Source organism: Dichomitus squalens (genome assembly GCF_000275845.1).
Source record: "Dichomitus squalens LYAD-421 SS1 unplaced genomic scaffold DICSQscaffold_46, whole genome shotgun sequence".
NCBI classification, from domain to species: domain Eukaryota; kingdom Fungi; phylum Basidiomycota; class Agaricomycetes; order Polyporales; family Polyporaceae; genus Dichomitus; species Dichomitus squalens.
The window spans coordinates 1-19,986 of record NW_006766928.1 but is presented as its reverse complement, the minus strand read 5'-3'; the positions used below and the strand labels follow the sequence as shown (position 1 = coordinate 19,986).

The 19,986-nt window shown below is 55.5% G+C and overlaps 6 protein-coding genes and 1 non-coding gene across 7 annotated transcripts; 4 read left to right on the top strand and 3 right to left on the bottom strand.

Moving 5' to 3' along the window:
• Positions 1-369: 369 nt before the first annotated feature.
• DICSQDRAFT_110957 (uncharacterized protein) lies at positions 370-3,408 on the bottom strand (the record flags this gene model as incomplete). The annotated part of the gene is made up of 12 exons (XM_007369234.1): positions 370-644; positions 708-958; positions 1,012-1,149; positions 1,218-1,340; positions 1,401-1,840; positions 1,907-2,022; positions 2,077-2,153; positions 2,211-2,362; positions 2,724-2,812; positions 2,865-2,887; positions 2,946-3,011; positions 3,073-3,408. The coding sequence occupies 12 exons, from the start codon at positions 3,406-3,408 to the stop codon at positions 554-556; spliced, it is 1,902 nt and encodes a 633-aa protein (XP_007369296.1). The 3' UTR covers positions 370-553.
• Positions 3,409-3,719: 311 nt separating this feature from the next.
• DICSQDRAFT_t157 lies at positions 3,720-3,791 on the bottom strand. Its single transcript has one exon. It is a non-coding gene; the product is annotated as a tRNA-Cys (tRNA).
• Positions 3,792-4,656: 865 nt separating this feature from the next.
• DICSQDRAFT_139862 (subtilisin-like protein) lies at positions 4,657-7,444 on the top strand. Its single transcript, XM_007369233.1, has 6 exons — positions 4,657-5,076; positions 5,145-5,645; positions 5,711-5,809; positions 5,910-6,118; positions 6,194-6,340; positions 6,401-7,444. The coding sequence occupies exons 1-6, from the start codon at positions 4,804-4,806 to the stop codon at positions 7,293-7,295; spliced, it is 2,124 nt and encodes a 707-aa protein (XP_007369295.1). The 5' UTR covers positions 4,657-4,803; the 3' UTR covers positions 7,296-7,444.
• Positions 7,445-8,507: 1,063 nt separating this feature from the next.
• On the top strand, positions 8,508-10,698 carry DICSQDRAFT_182861 (family S53 protease; the record flags this gene model as incomplete). The annotated part of the gene is made up of 7 exons (XM_007369232.1): positions 8,508-8,771; positions 8,831-9,096; positions 9,150-9,381; positions 9,434-9,538; positions 9,591-9,796; positions 9,859-10,005; positions 10,068-10,698. The coding sequence occupies 7 exons, from the start codon at positions 8,508-8,510 to the stop codon at positions 10,696-10,698; spliced, it is 1,851 nt and encodes a 616-aa protein (XP_007369294.1).
• Positions 10,699-11,370: 672 nt separating this feature from the next.
• Positions 11,371-12,243, top strand: DICSQDRAFT_173412 (uncharacterized protein; the record flags this gene model as incomplete). The annotated part of the gene is made up of 5 exons (XM_007369231.1): positions 11,371-11,481; positions 11,545-11,982; positions 12,041-12,065; positions 12,092-12,105; positions 12,190-12,243. The coding sequence occupies 5 exons, from the start codon at positions 11,371-11,373 to the stop codon at positions 12,241-12,243; spliced, it is 642 nt and encodes a 213-aa protein (XP_007369293.1).
• Positions 12,244-16,082: 3,839 nt separating this feature from the next.
• Positions 16,083-17,409, top strand: DICSQDRAFT_149428 (uncharacterized protein; the record flags this gene model as incomplete). Its single annotated transcript, XM_007369230.1, has 4 exons — positions 16,083-16,199; positions 16,264-16,401; positions 16,456-17,262; positions 17,329-17,409. The coding sequence occupies 4 exons, from the start codon at positions 16,083-16,085 to the stop codon at positions 17,407-17,409; spliced, it is 1,143 nt and encodes a 380-aa protein (XP_007369292.1).
• Positions 17,410-17,796: 387 nt separating this feature from the next.
• DICSQDRAFT_139860 (uncharacterized protein) lies at positions 17,797-18,837 on the bottom strand. The gene is made up of 3 exons (XM_007369229.1): positions 18,522-18,837; positions 18,028-18,465; positions 17,797-17,975 (listed from the first exon to the last, which is right to left on the bottom strand). The coding sequence occupies exons 1-3, from the start codon at positions 18,771-18,773 to the stop codon at positions 17,970-17,972; spliced, it is 696 nt and encodes a 231-aa protein (XP_007369291.1). The 5' UTR covers positions 18,774-18,837; the 3' UTR covers positions 17,797-17,969.
• Between the last annotated feature and the right edge of the window lie 1,149 nt (positions 18,838-19,986).

The window sequence follows — 19,986 nt, the reverse complement described above, 5'->3', positions numbered from 1 at the left end:
CTGGTTCCTCGGTGAATAGCCGATGAGGACGTAGAAGACTTCGACGATACCCGCTGGACGACTTCCGCACCCCATAGGCCCGTCGTCGACCATGCGCCACCTCTGAGACGGCAACATCGAAGATTGATGCGGACCTCAGATAGCTGGACGCGTGACGAGGCGAACGCATGATGGAAGCGAGCGAAGCAGTCTCTTGGGCGTGGAGCTGACTTCGGATAACAAGATGATTGTAGTTGGGAAACTTTGCGGATCTCCGTCGAAGATGAGTAGTAGGTAACTATCTAAAATCGGTACAAAGGCCTTACGACAAGGCTTCAGCGGGCGCTAACCGGGGTTAAGATGACGAGACCGTAAATGCAAACATAGAAATCAAGCAGCATTATATATGTAGCCCCGTCCAGGGCCAACTGTTCGCGAAAATAGCTCCAAGCAACTTCAAGCTGGGGGACACGATATGCTCAAGTTAGCACACAACAAGCAATGAGCTACGGCTGCCGTGGAATTGGGGTCGTCAGGGCGGGGAAATGCGGGGTTGACAGCGAGGTTGTGAACATCAAGCATCGTTACTGATGGCACTAGCGTCTGTGGCGGCGGTGTCCTTCTGGCGGAAGAAATCCTCATCCGCTACCCGTAGGATAGAGTGTCTACATAGACCGGCGGCGCATCAGCACGCAACGTCGGAGACAAAGAGAGCGTAGAAGGCATACTTCTCCTTGAGGTGGGATCTCAGCCCGTTGAAGCTGAACACCTTGCGCGACTGCTTGTTGTCGGTGACGGCCTCGGTAGCAGCTCGCGCGCAATGCCTGCAGCCGTACAGCTTTAGATCTCTTGCCCCAGCAGCCTCCGAGATTGGTCGCATCAGCTTTCGCGTTAGTCCGTGTTCTATCGGCCGAGTCGGCGACAATTCGACGGGAAGCAGTGCGAAGCTGCAGTCGACGTGACGCTTGCAGTGCCGAGCCTGCGAGCAAGCTTTCAGCGATGACAACCGGTAACTCGGGACGACTCACTTACAACGCTCCGCACGTCCATGACGCACGAGCAGGACTGACACTGAATGCGATCTCCGACTTCTTCGGCTAAGCGAATAGAATCGACGTCTTCCGACGTAGCACCGCACAGGGAGAGCACTTGCCAGATCGCATCGACAGCCTTCGAGGCAAAGATCAGTGAGCGAACGCTCCGAGGCCGTCTCTTTGCAATAGAAGCGAAATGCTCACGCGCTGATCTGGGACGAACCGCTCCGCGCTCCACTTTTCCTTGTTCCGTTTCCTCTTCTTTACATGGTCGCAAACGTGCCTGCATGCCTCCGCGAAGTCCATCCCTCCATCATCGAGAACGATCTACAGAACGAATCGATTTGGTCAATCGACGGCGAAGTTTAGGAGACTTGGGAGACAGACCTTGTTGTCGCTTGCAACCTTATCGCACCTTTGGCATCGGAATCTAGCCGTGAGGCGATCTACAGGGTGCAGCTTCTTCTTGCTCAGGTTCTTCCATCCGGGAAAACCGAGCACAGCGGCGAGGCCTGCCCGCGCAGCGTCCCGCCACTGGTCCAGGTTCTCCGCCAGCACAGAAGCGACGAACGGATCGCCAAGACTGCGCTCCTTCCCGATCCCGGACTTTTGGTAGATCTTAACGACGGAGAGCTTGCGGAACTCGTTCACGTTAGGGATAGCTCCTTTGGTCAACTCCTTCGTCGCCGAGCTGGCCCTGAGGTCGTTCCACGTGGTTTGGACTTCCTCGAGCCGCCCCTGCAGAGCGCGCTCTTCCTTCCGATGTGCCTCGCGCTCTTTGTGAGCCTCCATCTCCCCTTTGATCAGGTCCTTCACTTCGCCAATGTCTGTATCATGCGTGTAATAAGATACCGGGATGTATACTGGGCCCTGGAGAGATAGGAAGCACTCACCTTGAGGAGTCACGAGCTCAAGGTTGCGATTCCTGGCGTTGTGGATGGCACTGTAGGACGGCGTATGGAGCAGGTCACGGATCTCGCACTGGAGCCGCTTTGCTAAAGCTATAGCCCTAAGCGAACGCGGTCTGAGCGACCGTGTGAGGACTCATGGACGCAGGGCTCACGTCTTGTCGTTTCTCTGCAGGGTCTCCACCCGTATGATCTCGTAGAGCATGCCCCATGTCGCCAACGCCTTGCTGAACTGGCCGCTCCCTCGGATTAGTCTGCGAAGACAGGTTGGCTATGCGAGGACACTCACCTCAAGCTTGGCAGGGAGAGCGTCCGCCAACGCCTGCTTCTCCGTGACGTACGCCTGAAGTGCGGGGCCGCCGAGGATGTGGATCTTCTTGTGCTCGTTGATTGCTTGTTGCCAGTCAGATTTCCGCACGTAGATCTTTTTGCCATAGGGCTCTGTATCGGACAGTCAGATTGTTCCGCCCTACTATCACGTCAAGCAAGGTAAGGAGCAACTGAAGGCCCAGGGGGGATGCTGAGTTTCCGACCATGCACATGAGACCTGGCCGGTCCGATGGTGACGGACCTGGATCACACAGCCCCCGATGACACTGGGTAGCGAACAGCTCATATCTGGCAAGGTGCACTGTACGACTCCAGTCAGACCAAGACGCGCGTTCGTAGCACTCGTTCGCCTTGAACGACGGACATCATACATCGCGATACCATCCTGGCGGGTCTCTGGAGCAGCTCGTTGCCACCGGAGGCATCTGATGCAGGGAGCCTGCTCTCTTTCTGAAGATGAAGAGAGACCTACCTTCTGTGCGCTCCAAGCGAGGTATCCAGTGCAGAAACTCGGGATATTTGACCTCGTCTTCTGGGGTTATCTGGAGGAGTACCCTCGATCTGTTATACGTGATCAACATAAGATAGGGGGAGGTCAACGCCTATAACCCGCCTCCACAATTCGCGGCAGTTCGGCTTATCGCATGGTAGTTGGTGGATGAGATCAGCCACAGAGAAAGGCCTGAGGGCGCACCTTGTCACAGACGACGGCACGGAGAGCGAAGGAATGATACATTTCGCGTGTCTTCTTTTTGCAAATCTGGAAACTACGGGTCAAAAGCCATGACTCTGCGAGTGATGTTGCTCTACATCAGGATTACCTCGCAGTGCTTGCTGTCGAACAAGAAAGAGGCGTAAGACGCCTCGGTGAAGTTAGGGGTGAAGTCGGGGATCTGAGTCGGGACTGCCCTCGCGCGCGCCTGGCGCCAGATGAACTCCGTAGATTTGTTGTTAACGAGCACAGTGCAGAAATGCCTACTTGTCCGCGCAAGAGCGAGGATATCGCGGGGCGATAGGGTGTAGGATAGTATCTCGGCGAGCAATTCGAGTGGCATGCGGGTCAGATAGCAGCGTGGGTGCCCTGTGTCACTCGTTTGCGTCTCATTTGATGTGGAGACGGGTTCTGATGACCTCGAGCGTTTTCTTGGAGGCTCCATAGTGAACTTGAGGAGTCGTGGTGATGGCCTTGAACGACGATCTACAAAGTACCTTTAGACGCCTGCTTCAGTGTATGTGCCTGCGCCCCTAACCCTACCATCCCCCAAGATCCGGGCAAGCGAGCGCGCTGCAGCTAAATTATGCTTCAGGAATCTGAGAACTCATTTCGCAGACAGTATAGCCATAGGGTGTCTCACCCTACTCCTCTCGGTCAACCAATGTCAGCTGCATCCTCAGGCGGCACCACTCGATAAAAAAAAGTGTCATATCGAGGACACTTCTCCCTTGGACAGCCTTTGAGTCAAAAGTGAGGGCCCACCGTGGTTCGAACACGGGACCACACGATCTGCAATCGTATGCTCTACCACTGAGCTATAAGCCCTTTCTTGAAGGGGGCCAAAAAAGAGTATGGATATAACTGAACCTCAGTCGGCTTTCCATGCCTTCAAGTTCACCTTGAAGTTATGGCCCTGACGCAGAACCTATCGCCTCATAATCCATACCTCACGGGCATGTCTATCGCATCCGAGTGGTCATTTGTCAGTTCTCTGAAGTACACAACATGTGGACAACACGTTAGCTGTGGACGAGGATGGGAGCATGCACCGTAAGTCTGTCGTTCGATCCTGCAGCGTTTCATACTGCGCAAAGGCGGGAACTTGAACAGCAGAGTATCCAACCCAGATATACATAGACGGGGATGCGAACCTGGGTATTACATTTCCGTTCACATGCGGTGCCACTCATGCGCATATGCCTCACAGACTGGTGGTAGAACCATTCATTTCAACAAGGCGGGTATCCTGATATCACTGCTTCCATCTGTCATCTGTGCACGGCTCTGGGCTATGAATGTAAGTGCCTGTCCGTCCACGATGGTAACCCTGAGAAGCTGCATACCGGCACCGACCAGCTACGGCGTGGCATGATCTGTACTCCATTCTGTGCGGCCTCCAAGTCGCCATCTCTAGCTGACTTCAGCGCAGTACATCACGGTCAATGCGGCAAGCTGGGGAACTCGGCCGCCGCTTCGTCTCGCCTCTCATCGCCGTCGCAAAGCAAGGCAACTGATGTTGTGGAGCGGCAGTGTCGTAAACCGCAGGATTTGCATGGTGCGCTGTCGACTGGGGTCTAAAAATAGCCCACGGTACGCCTTCGCTTGATCATCTACCGGGATGACTGACGACTCTAATTTTGAGGGCTTGACGACGAGGCTGCACCGCAAACCCGTGCTCGCTACAGGGGATCGAGGGTCCGGCGAGTACATCAGTTCTTCGAGCGCCCTCGAGGTGCCTTTAAAATGGGGCTCTCGACGCATTAGCACCTCACCTGTTCTCCCAAGGTCACCGTTTTCTTTCGTTTTCCAGTTCACCTTCCTAGTACTCTTCATCAAAATGGTTGCAGCAGGTCTGCTCGCTCTTTCTGCCCTCATTACGCTCGCGCTGGGCCGGCCCAGTGCGACGCACTCTCGTTTTGTCGTCCGCGACAAGCGTGAGGCTGTTCCCTTCGGCTTCAACAAGGGCAACGGCTTCCCGCTCCTCCCGCCTGGCATGCTCCGGTTAACGATTGCTCTGCCCCAGTCAAATGTCTCCGGTCTTCACCAATCCCTCCTGGACGTCAGTGACCCGACGTCCGAGAACTACGGCAACCATCTCTCCAAGGCAGAGGTATGTTCTTCGATCATGATTGAATTGAGCGCCCATTCTCACGCTAACGGTATGCCTCGCGCCGACAGGTCGAGCAGCTCGTTGCTCCTTCTGCGGAGAGCTCGAACGCCGTCAAGACTTGGCTCAGTAAGAATGGTATCACGCCCACGACGACGTCCGCGTCCGGGGATATGGTGGAGATCCAGATCCCCGCTGAGCAAGCGAACGCCCTCCTGAACGCGAACTTCACCTCGTACGTTCACGAGGCCTCGAACACGACCGTGGTCCGCACGCTCGCGTACTCGCTCCCCGATGACGTCCACGACCACGTCGCGTTCATCTACCCGACGACGCAGTTCATCCCCCCTGCGAACAACAAGGTCCAGGTGAAGGCCATTCAACCCCCAGCTGCCGTTTCCAAGCGCTCTCGCTCTCGGCGCGCGGACATCCCCTCCGAGTGTGCTCAGGTGATCACGCCGGCATGCTTGCAGGCGATCTACAACATTCCCGCGACGCCTGCGACCGCCTCGGGCAACAGCTTGGGAGTTAGTGGCTTCGGCGGCGAGGTTGCGAACCCTGATGATCTTACGGTTCGTGACAGTTTGCATTTTGTTACCACACTCTTTTCAAGGTACTGATACACGCGCTCACACAGCAATTCCTTGCCCAAGTTCGTCCTGACATCACCAACGGCACGTTCGCTGTTCAGGATGTCGATGGTGGTAGCGATGATGGTCAGGGTACAACCGAGGCGGTACGTCGCACATGGCAGATCACTTCTATCCTTGACGTGTCTTATTGATCATTGTTTCGCCATTCGCAACTCGAAACGCGCTCTCTTTGCAAATCTGCAGAGCCTTGACATTCAGTACACCGTCGGCGTGGCGACGAACGTCCCTACCACCTTCATCTCGGTCGGCGACCAGAACCAGGATGGCGACCTCGGCGGCTTCCTCGACATCATCAACACCCTCCTTAAGCAGGACAACCCGCCGCTCGTTCTCACGACCTCGTTTGGCTTCGATGAGGCGCCCTTCGCGGAGCAGGCGCCGGACCTCGCTCAGTAAGTGATCGAGTTTGGGTTTGAGTTTGTTGGCGAGTCGGTGCGCAAAGCTGACGGTTGCCACGCTCTGTACAGGACCCTGTGCAATGCCTACGCCCAGCTCGGTGCCCGTGGCACGTCTGTCCTCTTCGCGTCTGGCGACGGTGGTGTATCTGGTCCCCAGGCCAATAACGACTGCGATGGCCAGGCGTTCTCGCCCACCTTCCCCTCTGGCTGCCCTTAGTGAGTTGAATAACTGGTACCAATACCGACAAGATGCTTACAATCCTATTCGCCGCCCAGCTTGACCTCCGTTGGTAGCACCCAGGGCAACAGCCCCGAGACCGCGGCGCCCTTCACTTCCGGTGGCTTCTCGAACATCTTCGCGCAGCCCTCCTACCAGGCCGACGCCGTAGCAGGTTACCTCAAGGCGCTCGGCAACACGAACCAGGGCCTCTTCAACGCCTCCGGCCGCGCGTTCCCCGACGTCGCCACCCAGGGCGTGCAATTCGCGATCAACGTTGGCGGCCAGTTCCAGGGCGTCGACGGCACGTCCGCCTCCTCCCCCACCTTCGCCTCTGTCGTCGCGCTCCTCAACGACGCGCGCCTGAACGCTGGCCAGGCCCCGCTCGGCTTCCTCAACCCGCTCCTCTACTCGCAGGGCGCCGCGGCGCTCAACGACATCACGTCCGGCAGCAACCCCGGCTGCGGCACCCAGGGCTTCCCTGCGGTCGAGGGCTGGGACGCCGTTACTGGTCTCGGCACGCCCGACTTCAGCAAGCTCCTCACGCTCGTCACCGGGAGCGCTGCATCGGGCTCTGACAACAGCACCGATACCGGGGACAACAGCGCGTCGGGCAACAGCACCGCAACAGCCACCGACAGTGGCTCTGCGTCGACCGACACCTCCGTCGCCACTGACACCTCTGTTGCGACCGCGACGGATTCCTCCGTAGCGACTGCGACCGACACCTCTGTCGCGACCGCGACCGACAGCACTGGTGCGGGCTCCACAGACACCGCGGGCGCGACCGCAACTGCGACTGACAGCTCCGACGCCACTGCGACCGACAGCGCCGCTGCTACTGGTACCGCTGCCGCGGGGACCGGTAAGGGCAAGAAGCACCACAAGGGCGCTCAGGCGGCCAAGCAGCAGGGGGCGAAGGAGCAGCAGCAGGAGCAGCAGGCGGCGCAGTAGACGGTAGGGAACCGTTGCTTGCTCTGGTATTTAGTTCTTGGATCGCGGAGCGGACGACATCTATGACGGATCGGATTTTGGTCAGAGCGACTTGCTGTATTTTAGCCCATTGTTGAGTACTGGATTGGAAATCAACGGTGACCTTCTCCCGCTCTCCCCTTCGTGGGGTTGTGTGCCGTTGAGAAACAGCGGTTGCGTCCGGGGGGCGCGATGCGGTGCCACCGACTCAAAAGGGTTGTCGTCGGGGTCGTTTGCGACCCGACGCTGAGGTGAGTGAGCAGAGCAAACTGAACAATGCGATGCTGACACCCCTGATCCTCCAACCATTCCTAATAACGACAGTGAAGTCATGCAGCGTCGCAGGCATTGCGCGTAAACTTCTCAAGTTCACTGCAAATACCAGTATGGGCAGTCAAGTAATTGTGGTGAGACATTTCATGTAATGACACACGGGCCGGAAGCACAGCGATAGTTCTCGTGACACGAGCTATTTCCTTCACCAACGTCGGTCAAAGCGCGGGGCCGATCTACGGGGTGGAAGTTGCTGCTGTATCCGCTCTGATTCTGACGGTCCACAGATGACCATATTGGTTCGCCTGCAGCATGACGACGGTAATATTTGCTCGAGCACAAATCTCGACATTCGTACTTATGGGCCGCTGGCAGATCACGATCATCAGACGAGCGACAGATGCCAAGTGCCTCCGCAGTCGTGCACGCTCGGGCGCTTTCAGTTTCTTCCGGCATCTCGGAATCGCTCCCACGCGCCTCCGCCCTACAAGCCAAACAGACCATCATCTCTGAGGCATCTTGCAAATCCATCAAACCAAGCGATTTATGATCCTCGTATCAACGAGATAGGTAGGTGCTCGAGAGGATGTCTGCTCTTGCAGAGGCATACTCTATTGCGCGCCAAACCTATCCGCCTCCAGATTGACGAGCATGTGTGCAGCCTAAAATGCACAGCCGGGGCGGCGGAACATTCGCCAAGGCCGGTGCCTAAGAAACAAAACGCCTCGAGCCGGCCTCGCGGACCACCCAGCGCAGAAGGCTTTGCTCGATCATATGGTGATGCAACCTGACGACGGTTGGAGGATGCAATCCTGCTTCCGTTAAATATCCTTGGCCTCCGGGCGAACAACGCACCTTTTCCCCTCCAGGTCACCCGTGATTCCCTCCCTTTCTCCACTTTCGTTCACTAACCAATTCGAAATGGTTGCAGCCGGTCTGCTCGTTCTTTCCTCTCTTTTCTCTCTCGCCCTTGCCGCTCCCTCCCTCCAAGAGCGTCGCCATGTCGTGCGCGCCGTCCAGGACGTCCCGCGTGGTTTCTCATACCTAGGAAAGGCTAGCCAGGAACAGTCTCTGAACCTGCGTATTGCTCTTGTTCAGAACAACGCTACTGGCCTTGAGAAGGCGCTCTACGACGTTAGCAACCCCGCCAGCGAGAACTACGGCCATCACCTTACCAAGGCGGAGGTGCGTTCTTACATTCATGATCGTGTCTATTCGTGGGTAGCAATTCAATGATTGATCAGGTCGAGGCTCTGGTTGCTCCGTCGGCGGAGAGTGTCCAGAAGGTGAAGACGTGGTTGAGCAACAACAACATCACGGCTCAGGCTATCTCGCCCGCGGGCGACTGGCTCAGCATCAACGTGCCCGTGAGCAAGGCGAATGCCCTCCTAAGCGCCGACTTCAACGAGTACACGCACGATGCGTCGAACAAGACTGCCATTAGGACGCTCACCTACTCGGTCCCTGAAACGCTTAAGGGTCACCTGGCGTTCGTTTACCCAACCACTCAGTGAGCCCGCCTGATGTCTTGATGCCTTTCCAACTTCTGAAACGGTGGTGTAGGTTCATTGAACCCGCTAAGAAGAACGGCCCTATCTTCAAGGCTGTCGACCTTCCCCGCGCCTCGAAGAGGAGCCGTTCGAAGCGTGCCGTGGATGCCTCCTGCGACACTCAGATCACTCCCTCATGCTTGCAGCAGCTGTACAACATCCCGACCACTCCCGCATCCGCCGCTGGCAACAGCCTTGGAGTCAGCGGCTTCGGTGGCGAGATCCCAAACCAGGATGACCTCACCGTGAGGACGACTAGTGTTCATCCTATAGCAACAGTATTGATCTCGCTTTCAGGAATTCTTGTCGGTTCTCCGGCCTGACGCTACAGACGGCACTTTCGACGCCGTTAGTGTCGACGGCGGCAACGCCGACACGAGCTCCCCGGGCACTACGGAAGCTGTAGGTTACACCTCCTGAGCGACTTTCTGCGCTACCTAACAAGCATTCTCAGACCTTGGATATCCAATACACCGTCGGTGTTGCTACCAACGTCCCCACGACGTTCATCTCCGTTGGTGACCAGAACCAGGACGGCGACCTGACCGGTTTCCTCGACATCATCAATTCCCTCCTCGCGGAAGACAACCCTCCTTTGGTTCTCACCACTTCGTTCGGCTTCAACGAGCTCGGCTTTGTGCAAGAGCAGGACCTTGCTGTGTAAGGGCATCGCCTGCTCCTTAGCCCGTATTCATGTGCTCATGTTCGGCTGCGCATTACAGCAACCTTTGCAACGCCTATGGCCAACTCGGTGCGCGCGGTACCTCCATCCTGTTCGCCTCCGGCGATGGTGGTGTCTCTGGTCCTCAGGCCAGCGACGCCTGTGACGGTCAAGCCTTTGAGCCCACCTTTCCGTCTGGTTGTCCTTTGTGAGCTATGCTACGACCTCGTTTCTCTGCACTGTGTTCGCTGATAGTCCTCGCTGCTCTAGCCTGACGTCTGTTGGCAGCACCCAGGGCATCAAGGAAACCGCCGCCGATTTCTCCTCCGGCGGCTTCTCTAACATCTTCGCGCAGCCCGACTACCAAGCCGACGCCGTTGCGGGCTACCTTAAGACGCTCGGCACCACGAACCAGGGTCTCTTCAACCCCCAGGGCCGTGCATTCCCAGACGTCTCCGCGCAGGGCGTCAACTTTGTCGTCGACATCGGCGGCCAGGGCCAGGGCGTGTCCGGCACGTCCGCGTCGTCCCCTACGTTCGCGTCCGTCGTTGCGCTCCTCAACGATGAGCTCCTCAACCAGGGCAAGTCGCCCCTCGGCTTCCTCAACCCACTCCTCTACTCGTCCGGCGCCGCGGCGCTCAACGACATCACGTCCGGTAGCAACCCCGGCTGCGGCACGGACGGTTTCCCCGCGGTTGAGGGCTGGGACGCCGTGACCGGGCTCGGCACGCCCGACTTCAACAAGCTGCTCACGCTCGTGACTGGCTCTGCGGCCACGGGCGGCAACGCGACCTCAACTGATGGGGCTGCTTCTACGGTTGCAGCGACCACGGACGCTGCGACGGTTACGGCGACTTCGACAGCCGCACCGGGCAAACACCACCACCATAAGAACAATTGAGCACGGGAGGCGGCTAGGCCATGCTTATCTTTCTTTACTTCGGGTTGTATTTGGTGACGAAATGGGAGTAATCAAATAGGGATACCATACGGGCCCCAGACCTTCTTCCTTGATTCGTGTGCCTTGAAGCAAGGGCGTCCGATGTGCTCTGTCACATTGCAGGACGACTATGTGCCCCCGGATTCGTATAAGTCGGCGCTGTGTGGGGTAAATCGGATCGCAACGACTCAGGAGCTGCGGTGGGCTGCTCGAACGACGCCGCACATGTTTTCCCACAGTGAAGCAACTCGACGTAGGTAAGTAACTAGAGGTCACCATGCTCACCCCGGGCAACGCTTGCACCATTCCTACCGTCCGGTCCTTGTTGTTCTTGTTATACACATGGCTTAGATGTGGACGAGCAATGTCGACAGCAGTAGAATATCGTTAGCCCGGATTTGTACTTAGCAGTCTATTACTCCGGGCGCCTGATAATGGTCACGTGCCTGGAAGAGTGGTCGGCCTGGCAGCTTCAAGAAGTCGCAGTGGCCCTTTCTTCCTCATTCGAGTCCTTGGCGGCCTTTCACCTAATAGTACATGGAACCCACTGCGAATTTGCGACCGCATTCTGTTCCTCCCTCAACTGCCAGTGCTGATTCTAATGAGTCGGCTCCGTCGAATGCTACCGGCTTCATGACTTCTTCGACTACGGTGGCCTCGACGTCTGCACTCGGACCCGACGGAAGGGCATCCCTCGAAAATTCCGAACGTCCCAAGCTAACATTACGCAAATTTGTATGGGGAGTAAGTCCTTGCCTCAGCCCCGTCACATTCCCGACACATACATGATCTGACAGAGCAGCGTAGGACAAGCTCGTGCGGAAGACTCTCCCACAAGCTACCATACCTCCTTGGCTCGACCCCCTCCACGTAGATGTGGACGACCCCAAGAAGCTTCCTCTGTGCTGGTACGGAGTAGAATTCCTGTCCGATCTATTCTTCAAGTTTGCAGAGCGTGTCGGTCTCGCGGCCTATCTCAAGTTTACCCTCGGCCACATGAAGGCCGGGAACTTGGACATATTCGAAACGTGGATCAGATTCACCGACTGGTTCGAGAACAAGTCGGGACTAAAACTAGATCTGATCAAGGTGTGGGGACATGACGTCCCTATTATGACCGTGTTCTCGAACCACGAGATCCCTCGTATTACGGATCAGATGTGGCGGGACGCTTGCGACTTGCTGGACGACATGGAGTTTCCTGACGAGTTCCAACTCGAGTGGTACTTGGATCGCAGGCTGGCGGTGAGTGCTTCTGCTCCTTGACCCAATATTGTGCCCTGAAATCCGATGCCAGTACTAGAGTGATCTCTCGTCTTCGCACGCCAGTGCGCTACTGATACCACACGGCCAGCCCCTGTCATCTTTGTATGTCACCAACTGCCAAGAGAGATGTATTCGGATATCGTTTTCCTGACTATGCTCTGGTCTGCTCCACGAATCGTGCTTTAGTTGACAAGCGAAACTAGCTCATTTTTGAGGACAGCGCGGTATAAGAACAGTTAGACGGTCTACTACTGATAGCGTTATGTGTTGTACGATAGTACAGCTTCCTGAACGTTGGCAAAACATGTAGAGTACAGCAACACAACCCGCCGCAACGACAGTTATAATATCGCAAAACTTGATGAAAGCAATCTACATAGATGGAAATGGAAACCACGGAAAAGAGCAGGTGTCAAGTCAATAGTATTGATGAGTGTACAAAACGAGAAGCGAATTGGCGTGTTAGAGCAGCCGTCAACTAATAATGGTACAGAGGAGGGAAGAAGAAAGGACAACAACGCACAACCGACCATGGAGGGGATCTAGTACTGGTAGCAGACGTTAGGACGCCAAATTGCGTTGTAGAACAGAAGCACTTACCGACAGCCTGCGGTCGAAGTACCACTTCAGCTGATACTCCCAAGGAAATCCCATACCACTCAGCAAGTTGTAGGCGTCGCGCCACATCTTCTCCATAATGCGAGGGATATCGTGATTGGAGAACATGGTGAGATTGGGGACGTCATGACCCCACACCTGTATCAGATCCAGTTTCAGACCCGATTTCTGCTCGAACCAGTCGGTGAGGTTGATCTACATTTCATATACATGCAAGTCGCCGGGTTTCGAGTGACCAAACTCGACCTTGAGGTAGGCCGCGACACCGATGCACTCCACGAATTTGAAGACTAAGTCGGTGCAAAAGGTTACCCCATACCTGCACAGAGGAAGCTTCTTCGGGTCGTCCACATCTACGGAGAGGGGGTCGAGCCAAGGAGGTATAGACGCTTGTGGGAGGGTCTTCCGCCCGAGCTTGTTCTGCATTGCCTTGTCAGTTGTGTCGGAAACGTGAGCGAGCGGAGGCAAGGACTGACCCCCCATAGTACAAACTTTCGCATGGCTATTTAGGTTCTTCAGTGCCAGGAACTGCCGAGGGCGGTTGAACGGCTGTGGACGTCGCGGACGATTCGCCTCTGTGTGAGGACAGAATGATGCTACTGTTGGAGGAGGCTTCACCGGCGTCAGTGGCGGAGGAGCTGCACGGTGCGAGTACCTCTGCCTCTACGGCTGGGTTGAGCTCCTACTATCGGGCGGCACAGACTCGAAAAGGACGGGCATTGAGATGAGTTGTGGATGATAGGATTACGACGCCTCTGTTAGTCATTTGGCAGGAGACGAGTGTGAATTACTTCCTATGGGCGGTGGTCACGATACACAAACTGATACGGCTTGAAGGATAACAGGATAGCATGTTGGACATAGCAAAACGATAGAGGGGAACCGACCCCAAGATGGTAGTGGTTATTATTGTACAACACAACGTACGAGGAGGCATGATAATGCACACAAATCTCATCCGCTCATAGCGGCACAGTAGGTGTGGCACATGGATGTCCGTCACGGATTACGTATCATGGACGATGCGAGCGGATCTAGGAGAAATTCTAGTACTGATAGCAGATGTCAAGGCGTGCCATTGGGTCACATAGCAAAAACACTCACTGCCAGTCTGCGATCCAAGTACCACTCGAGTTGGAACTCGTCAGGAAACTCCATATCGTCTAGCAAGTCGCAGGCGTCCCGCCACATCTGATCCGTAATACGAGGGATCTCGTGGTTCGAGAACACGGTCATAATAGGGACGTCATGTCCCCACACCTTGATCAGATCTAGTTTTAGTCCCGACTTGTTCTCGAACCAGTCGGTGAATCTGATCCACGTCTCGAATGGGTCCAGGTCCCCCTCCTTCATGTGGCCGAGGGTGAATTTGAGATAGGCGGCGAGACCGATGCGTTCTGCGTAGTCGAAGACTAGATCGGACAGAAATTCAACCCCGTACCAGCACAGAGGAAGCTTCTTGGGGTCGTCCACATCTACGTGGAGGGGATCGAGCCAGGGAGGTATAGCAGCCTGTGGGAGAGTATTCCGTATGATTTTCTCCTGCGTTGCTTTGTCAGTTGTCGGAGATGTTAGCGAGCGGGGCAAAGAACTGACCCCCCATATAAATTTGTGCAATGGCAGCTTGGGACGCTTGGAGACTTCTGGTGATGCCTTTCCGTCGGGTACGAGTGTACGCGTTGAATTGGTTGGGTTCGAATAAGCGATCTCGGTAGAGATCTCGGAAGCCGTCTCATTAGGAGCAGCAGTGGGGGTCGAGGGAGAAGCAGTTGCTTGTTGCGACGGCGCGACGGAAGCCATACTTGTGATGTTGGAGGTGTAGAAGAACGATGAGGTCGAACGCCACCGCGAGACGCGACTTCATCAAAAGGCCAACTGGGCAGACATTCCCACATGCACGTGACCAAAGAAAGCGCTCGAAACAATGAAGTGAACGAAATGGCCGACAATGCGCGCGGTCGTCCATGTCTGATCCTTGCGGAACGAACAAAGGCGAGCCCCAAGCATCAGCGGACAAGTCATACACCTGACACAGTGCCACCTCATCTGATAAGGCTAGCTTCTGATCAGCACTCTTCGCTTCAGGTTTCGTCTCCTTCCATCATTGTCCGACCAACATGTTGCGGCATGGTTTATGCAGAATGGAAGCTACCATGGTCACTCAATCCATTGTTCACTAATATACATACGTCAGTCATTAACGCATGCCTTGCCAGTCCGAGAGAACAAAGCGATCAGCTCCGTGATCCACGACCGATGGGGATCGATAAGAATATGAAGTTGGTTTGTACTTAAAGAATCCCTTCAATCCCGCACTCGAAGCTCTGACCACTTCGTCACCGCCGAATCGACTTCACCACCTACCCACTCTCCTTTCCAACGACAAGTTTGCAGCCGTGGTGAGTATCTCGAAATCTTCACTTGTAGTAACAACCTTCATTCACAGGTGCTCTACAGGTCGTAGATGAACGCGATGTCGGCCGCCCAGCCTCCAAGTACAATTTGGGAGAATGTCTTGGTGAGCTCTTCTGTGGATGTACTAAACAGAATGTCACGCTCAGTCTTTTTCAGAACGATGAGGAAGTTATCGTCATCAAGAAGTCGACCTTCTTTGAATCTCTGAACCTCATGTTCGAGTACGCACACGATCCGAAGCGATGTACGTGGGAATTCTATTCGTACCGACCGTGGCAGTACATCCTCGGCACCTGGTGCGCAACGTTCAATATCGCAGGATCTGCCTTCAGCTGCGGGGCGCAACACCCTTTCATCCATCGAATACCTCCCAAGAACAAGGTCGTCGAATATTGTCTTCCTGACTACGCTCTAATCTTCACCGTTCCTGCTCTAGTTGATAGGCAACATCAGCTCATTCTCATCGGAGAAGTGAAACCTATCGGCATGGCTCTCCCCGACACGGTGGAAGGACGGAAGTCGGCCTCCACCATCTTCTTCCGGACGGGGCGGCAGAGAAGGAACCAAGCTAGGCTGGGCTTTCGTGATCATCCGGATCAGAACGTCATCAATATCCTCATGATGTGTGGTCCATGGTATAGTATCTACCATTACGAACGCGAAGAATTCTTTCCCGATTGGCGCAATGGCGCGGAGTCCGCCGACACTCTCCTCCAGATCAGACCCATCGATCGATCGCCCCCACACAAGACGAGGCGCCAGAGTATGTCGATTCCTCCCACACTTGAACTGTGCTTGATCAAAACTGACCCTAATTTTAAGAGGGACGCACTTTCTACCGTGTTTCGGAAGAAGACCGTGTCCCTGTTCCCGACGCGTCGACCATGGATGAGAATGCTCAAGCTGGAGCCAAGCGCAAACGGCAGACTGATTCGAATCTGTCTCAGGTGAAAACCAAGCATGTTGTGAGACATGTTATGCAGCTCCCTGGAAAGCGGGCGTTGAATCCCTGGTTTCTCGCTTTCCTCCAATCCTTGACAGCACCCATGGAGGCGTACACAGGCGAAATACAGATGCAGAGGTCTTGGTTCAACTCATTTGGTGATAGCGAGCTGGAAAACGATGGACATGCTGAGGGTTGGACCCTGCCGACCAAAGCTGAGGCGAGTGCTGTCCATGCTCGATCACAACGTAGAGGTGGTCGTCATACTAACCCCGCTGGTACAGGTCTTGGCCCGCAATACAGTACAAGTACTACAGGAAGAGGAGGATGTGGAGGAGTTCAGGCGTCTTGATGAAGACGTAGAGGAACCCACCGACAAGACGCCTTCGACTCCGAGCACTGCTTCCAAGACTTTGGCCCCGGTAAGTAGTGTGCTAGCGCCTCCCTGTGGGACCATCGATGACACCATGGTTCAGTTGCTATGGAATGCGCTTATGTCTCCCAGGCTTCGCAAGGTCCAGACGTCCCAGCTCGACATCGATGACCCCCCACCCGATGAACCCTATGGCGCCGCCGGAGAGCGGTCACTAGAGCCGGATGACGGTGATGGATCGCGAGAACCCGAAGCGGATGGCGCGGTAACTCCTACGGCCCACGTTCATCGCTCACTCTCGTTACCCAACCTCTCGCAGGAGAACACGGAGTTGATGTCTAGTCCCAGTGCCGCTTATCTACAGCGAAAGCGGTTGGGCGCCGGCATCCGGCGTGAAGACGTACAGTTGGCGGCGCCTTCGAGCGGATCGACGTCGCTCGCCCCCATCGTTCCGGCCTCTACATCTGATGTTGGGGCTCCTGACTCTTCGTCTGTGCGCGCTAGAGACAGCGGCGCTCGCCTGGGAGGCATGAGGAGGAGGTGGCCGCCTCCCGTCGGGCCCCTGTATCCTAAGGAACTCCCTAACGGGAAGAGGTTGCCCCACGACTGGGCCACCATGACCACCAGCGACCAGATACTGATGCTTTGTCTCAGCACGCCCCAGGATTCGCAGGGCAATAGAATGTTTAAGGAGGCCTTCCAGAACATAGGCCTGCCTTCCACACAGCTCCGCGAGATGTTGGGATATGTTCAGGATCTCAAGTCAGCAAATCAGGAGAAATCTCGCCAGACATCGACCACGCCTGGCATCCTGCTTCCCAGACGTTCTGTGGCACGTCCATCAGCAGCTGAACAGCTGGCAGGCGTTCTACGAGATAAAAATCTTCAGCAGGCGAAGGACCGCCACCTGGTAAGTGTCGTCGACATTGATGCAGTGGTGGAACCGCCCTAATCACCTCATTCCATCCTTCCGTAGAACATCGGGTCCCGTGAAAGTCGTACCGTGGGACACAAGGAGGATGTCAGCGAGAAGGGTAAGGAGAGGGCGAGATCATGACTGTCGACTCGGCATGCTACGTGCTAGTCGAGAACTTCGCACGAAGGCTACTTTCGGAACACCAGCATGTGCAATATGTCTACACCGTGGTAGTACTACAGTGAATGTCTGTAAGATCCTGTACAGTAGTCGTCGTCAATGTGCGGTACCGCTATGAGGACCATGTCGAGACTACAATGGCGGTTTCAACCTCGAAGCCGTTCCCTTGTCACGTTATGTCGATATATACACGGACGCATCCGACTTGGGGCGAGGCGGGGCGTGGTCAGCAGGGCGCCGCGTCAAGGAGAGTTGTCGCGTTCGATGCGCACTGCGACCATGACGCACGGCAGACCCAATTTCGAGACGAGACATTCACGCAGACGCCAGGGCTTCGTGATTCATGGAGGTGAACTAAGGTATAAATTGGCCCACAATTCGTATGGCGGTCTTGATCTACTACATGGACAACTAGGTGCATATACATCCTCGGAAGCGAAACTATGAAGGACAAAGGAGGTTACGAGGGATAGAAATGTCACCGTGTGGCGTCTATGGCACAAGGGAGGTCAGGAGAACATCTAGTACTGATAGTAGACGTTAAAGCGTGCCATTGGGTCACATAGCAGAAACACTCACCGCCAATCTGCGATCCAAGTACCACTCGAGTTGGAACTCGTCTGGAAACTCCATGTCGTCCAGCAGGTCGCAGGCGTTCCGCCACATCTGATCCGTAATGCGAGGGATCTCGTGGTTCGAGAACACGGTCATGATTGGGATCTCATGTCCCCACACATCGATCAGATCTACTTTCAGACCCGATTTCTTCTCAAACCAGTCGGTGAATCTGATCCACGTCTCGAATGGGTCCAGGTCCCCCTCCTTCATGTGGGCGCAGGTAAACTTGAGATAGGCGGCGAGACCGACACGTTCTGCGTACTTGAAGACAAGGCCGGGCAGGAATTCTACTCCGTACCAGCACAGAGGAAGCTTCTTGGGGTCGTCCACATCTACGTGGAGGGGATCGAGCCAGGGAGGTATAGCAGCCTGTGGGAGAGTATTCCGTACTAGTTTCTCCTGCGTTGCTTCGTCAGTTGTGTCAGAGATGGGAGCAGGCAGAGGCTACGACTGACCCCCCATACAAACTCGTGCAATGGCAGCTTTGGATATTCGGTGTCAGGTACTGACGAGGACGTTTTGGCGGTTGTAGAAGCAGACGAGACACCCGTGGTCGAAGAGGGAGTGATGCCAGTGTCGGAGGACCCTTCACCGGCATCGAATGGGAGCGAACTGCACGATCCGAGTGCCTCTGCGTCAGGGGTTAAGCTCCTGGGCGGCACAGACTTAGAAAGCACGGGCGTTGAGTTTGGAGCCGTGGCTGTCATGGCGGTGGTCAAAAAGAGGAGTCTCTGGCAGCAGACGGAAGATTCTCCCAAAACGCAGCGGTCGTTCGGTCGTCGCTTCTCCCAAGATGGCGAACAAAGGCAACGGCAAGACCGGCGAGAGTCGAGACAGGGCTGGTGGCGGATCAAGCGCGACCACGTGGTGCGATTCAAGACGCGACGCGCGGGCACAAGCCACTAGGCGCGCTGTCTCCGAACACAAGTCGACCACTGTCTTCAAGTTCTAGTACAAAGTCCATCTGAGACTGTCGATAGTGCTCCAGAATAATCTCGCCCTTGAATTTTGCAATCGACAGCAAGCGGTCCCAGGCGCCTGTGTCTCCCTCTGAGGACGAGGGCAGGGTGCCGCAGGATGATCGAGATGATGAACTTCGAGCTGAACCGAGCCGGCTTGCCCTGTAGTCCAATCCGTGGTATGTCACACACGCATACCACTCACCAGTTGCGGTGCCTGTCTTGTCGCTTCGCCTAGCTGACTGTAATGGCTTCAACATGAGTACTCCTTAGCAATCACCCCTATACTCTCACCATTTCATCCTCACTAGAATTGGCAACAGCGTTGTCACGGGTTAGAGAGCACCGTGACGTGAAATGAGAGCTGGAAGTAGAGGCATGAACATACACATGCACACGGTCCTTTCGCAAGGCGCTGGAAGCTTCGTTACGTCTTGCCCAGGAAAGGGTTGTTTCCACGGCCCATATCGGGTCAAGGCTAAGCCTACGTTTGTTCTGACTCGGACGCGCGCAATGCCGGCGCTGTCCAGCTGCAATGCCCAGCGAGAACGCGAACCCACACCACTGCCCTGGCCCCTAGACATGACAGACGGTAGATATTCTCTTTCTGTGACGGTAAAACTGCTTGTTGAAGTTGTCTCTGCAGTCCCCACGAACGCTGTTGAACAGGCGCTGGTTTACACAGCTTGCCTAACACAGCCGTCACAAGATATGGAACGGCACAGCCGGTTACTGCAATAACCGAGGCTGTACTACTCATGTGGTACACACACAGCTTCGCTGTGTACGCACTGCTTCTCTGTGCGACTGTGCATCCTGGGAATGTACTGTATAGTACTACGTAGCCACAGATGTACAGTAGTATATATAGGGGACCTCTGTACCCCCAATCTACAGTTCAGTTCACTCGAACATCTCCTCTCATCGCTCTAACAAGCCTCTTACAACCAACAACCCTTCT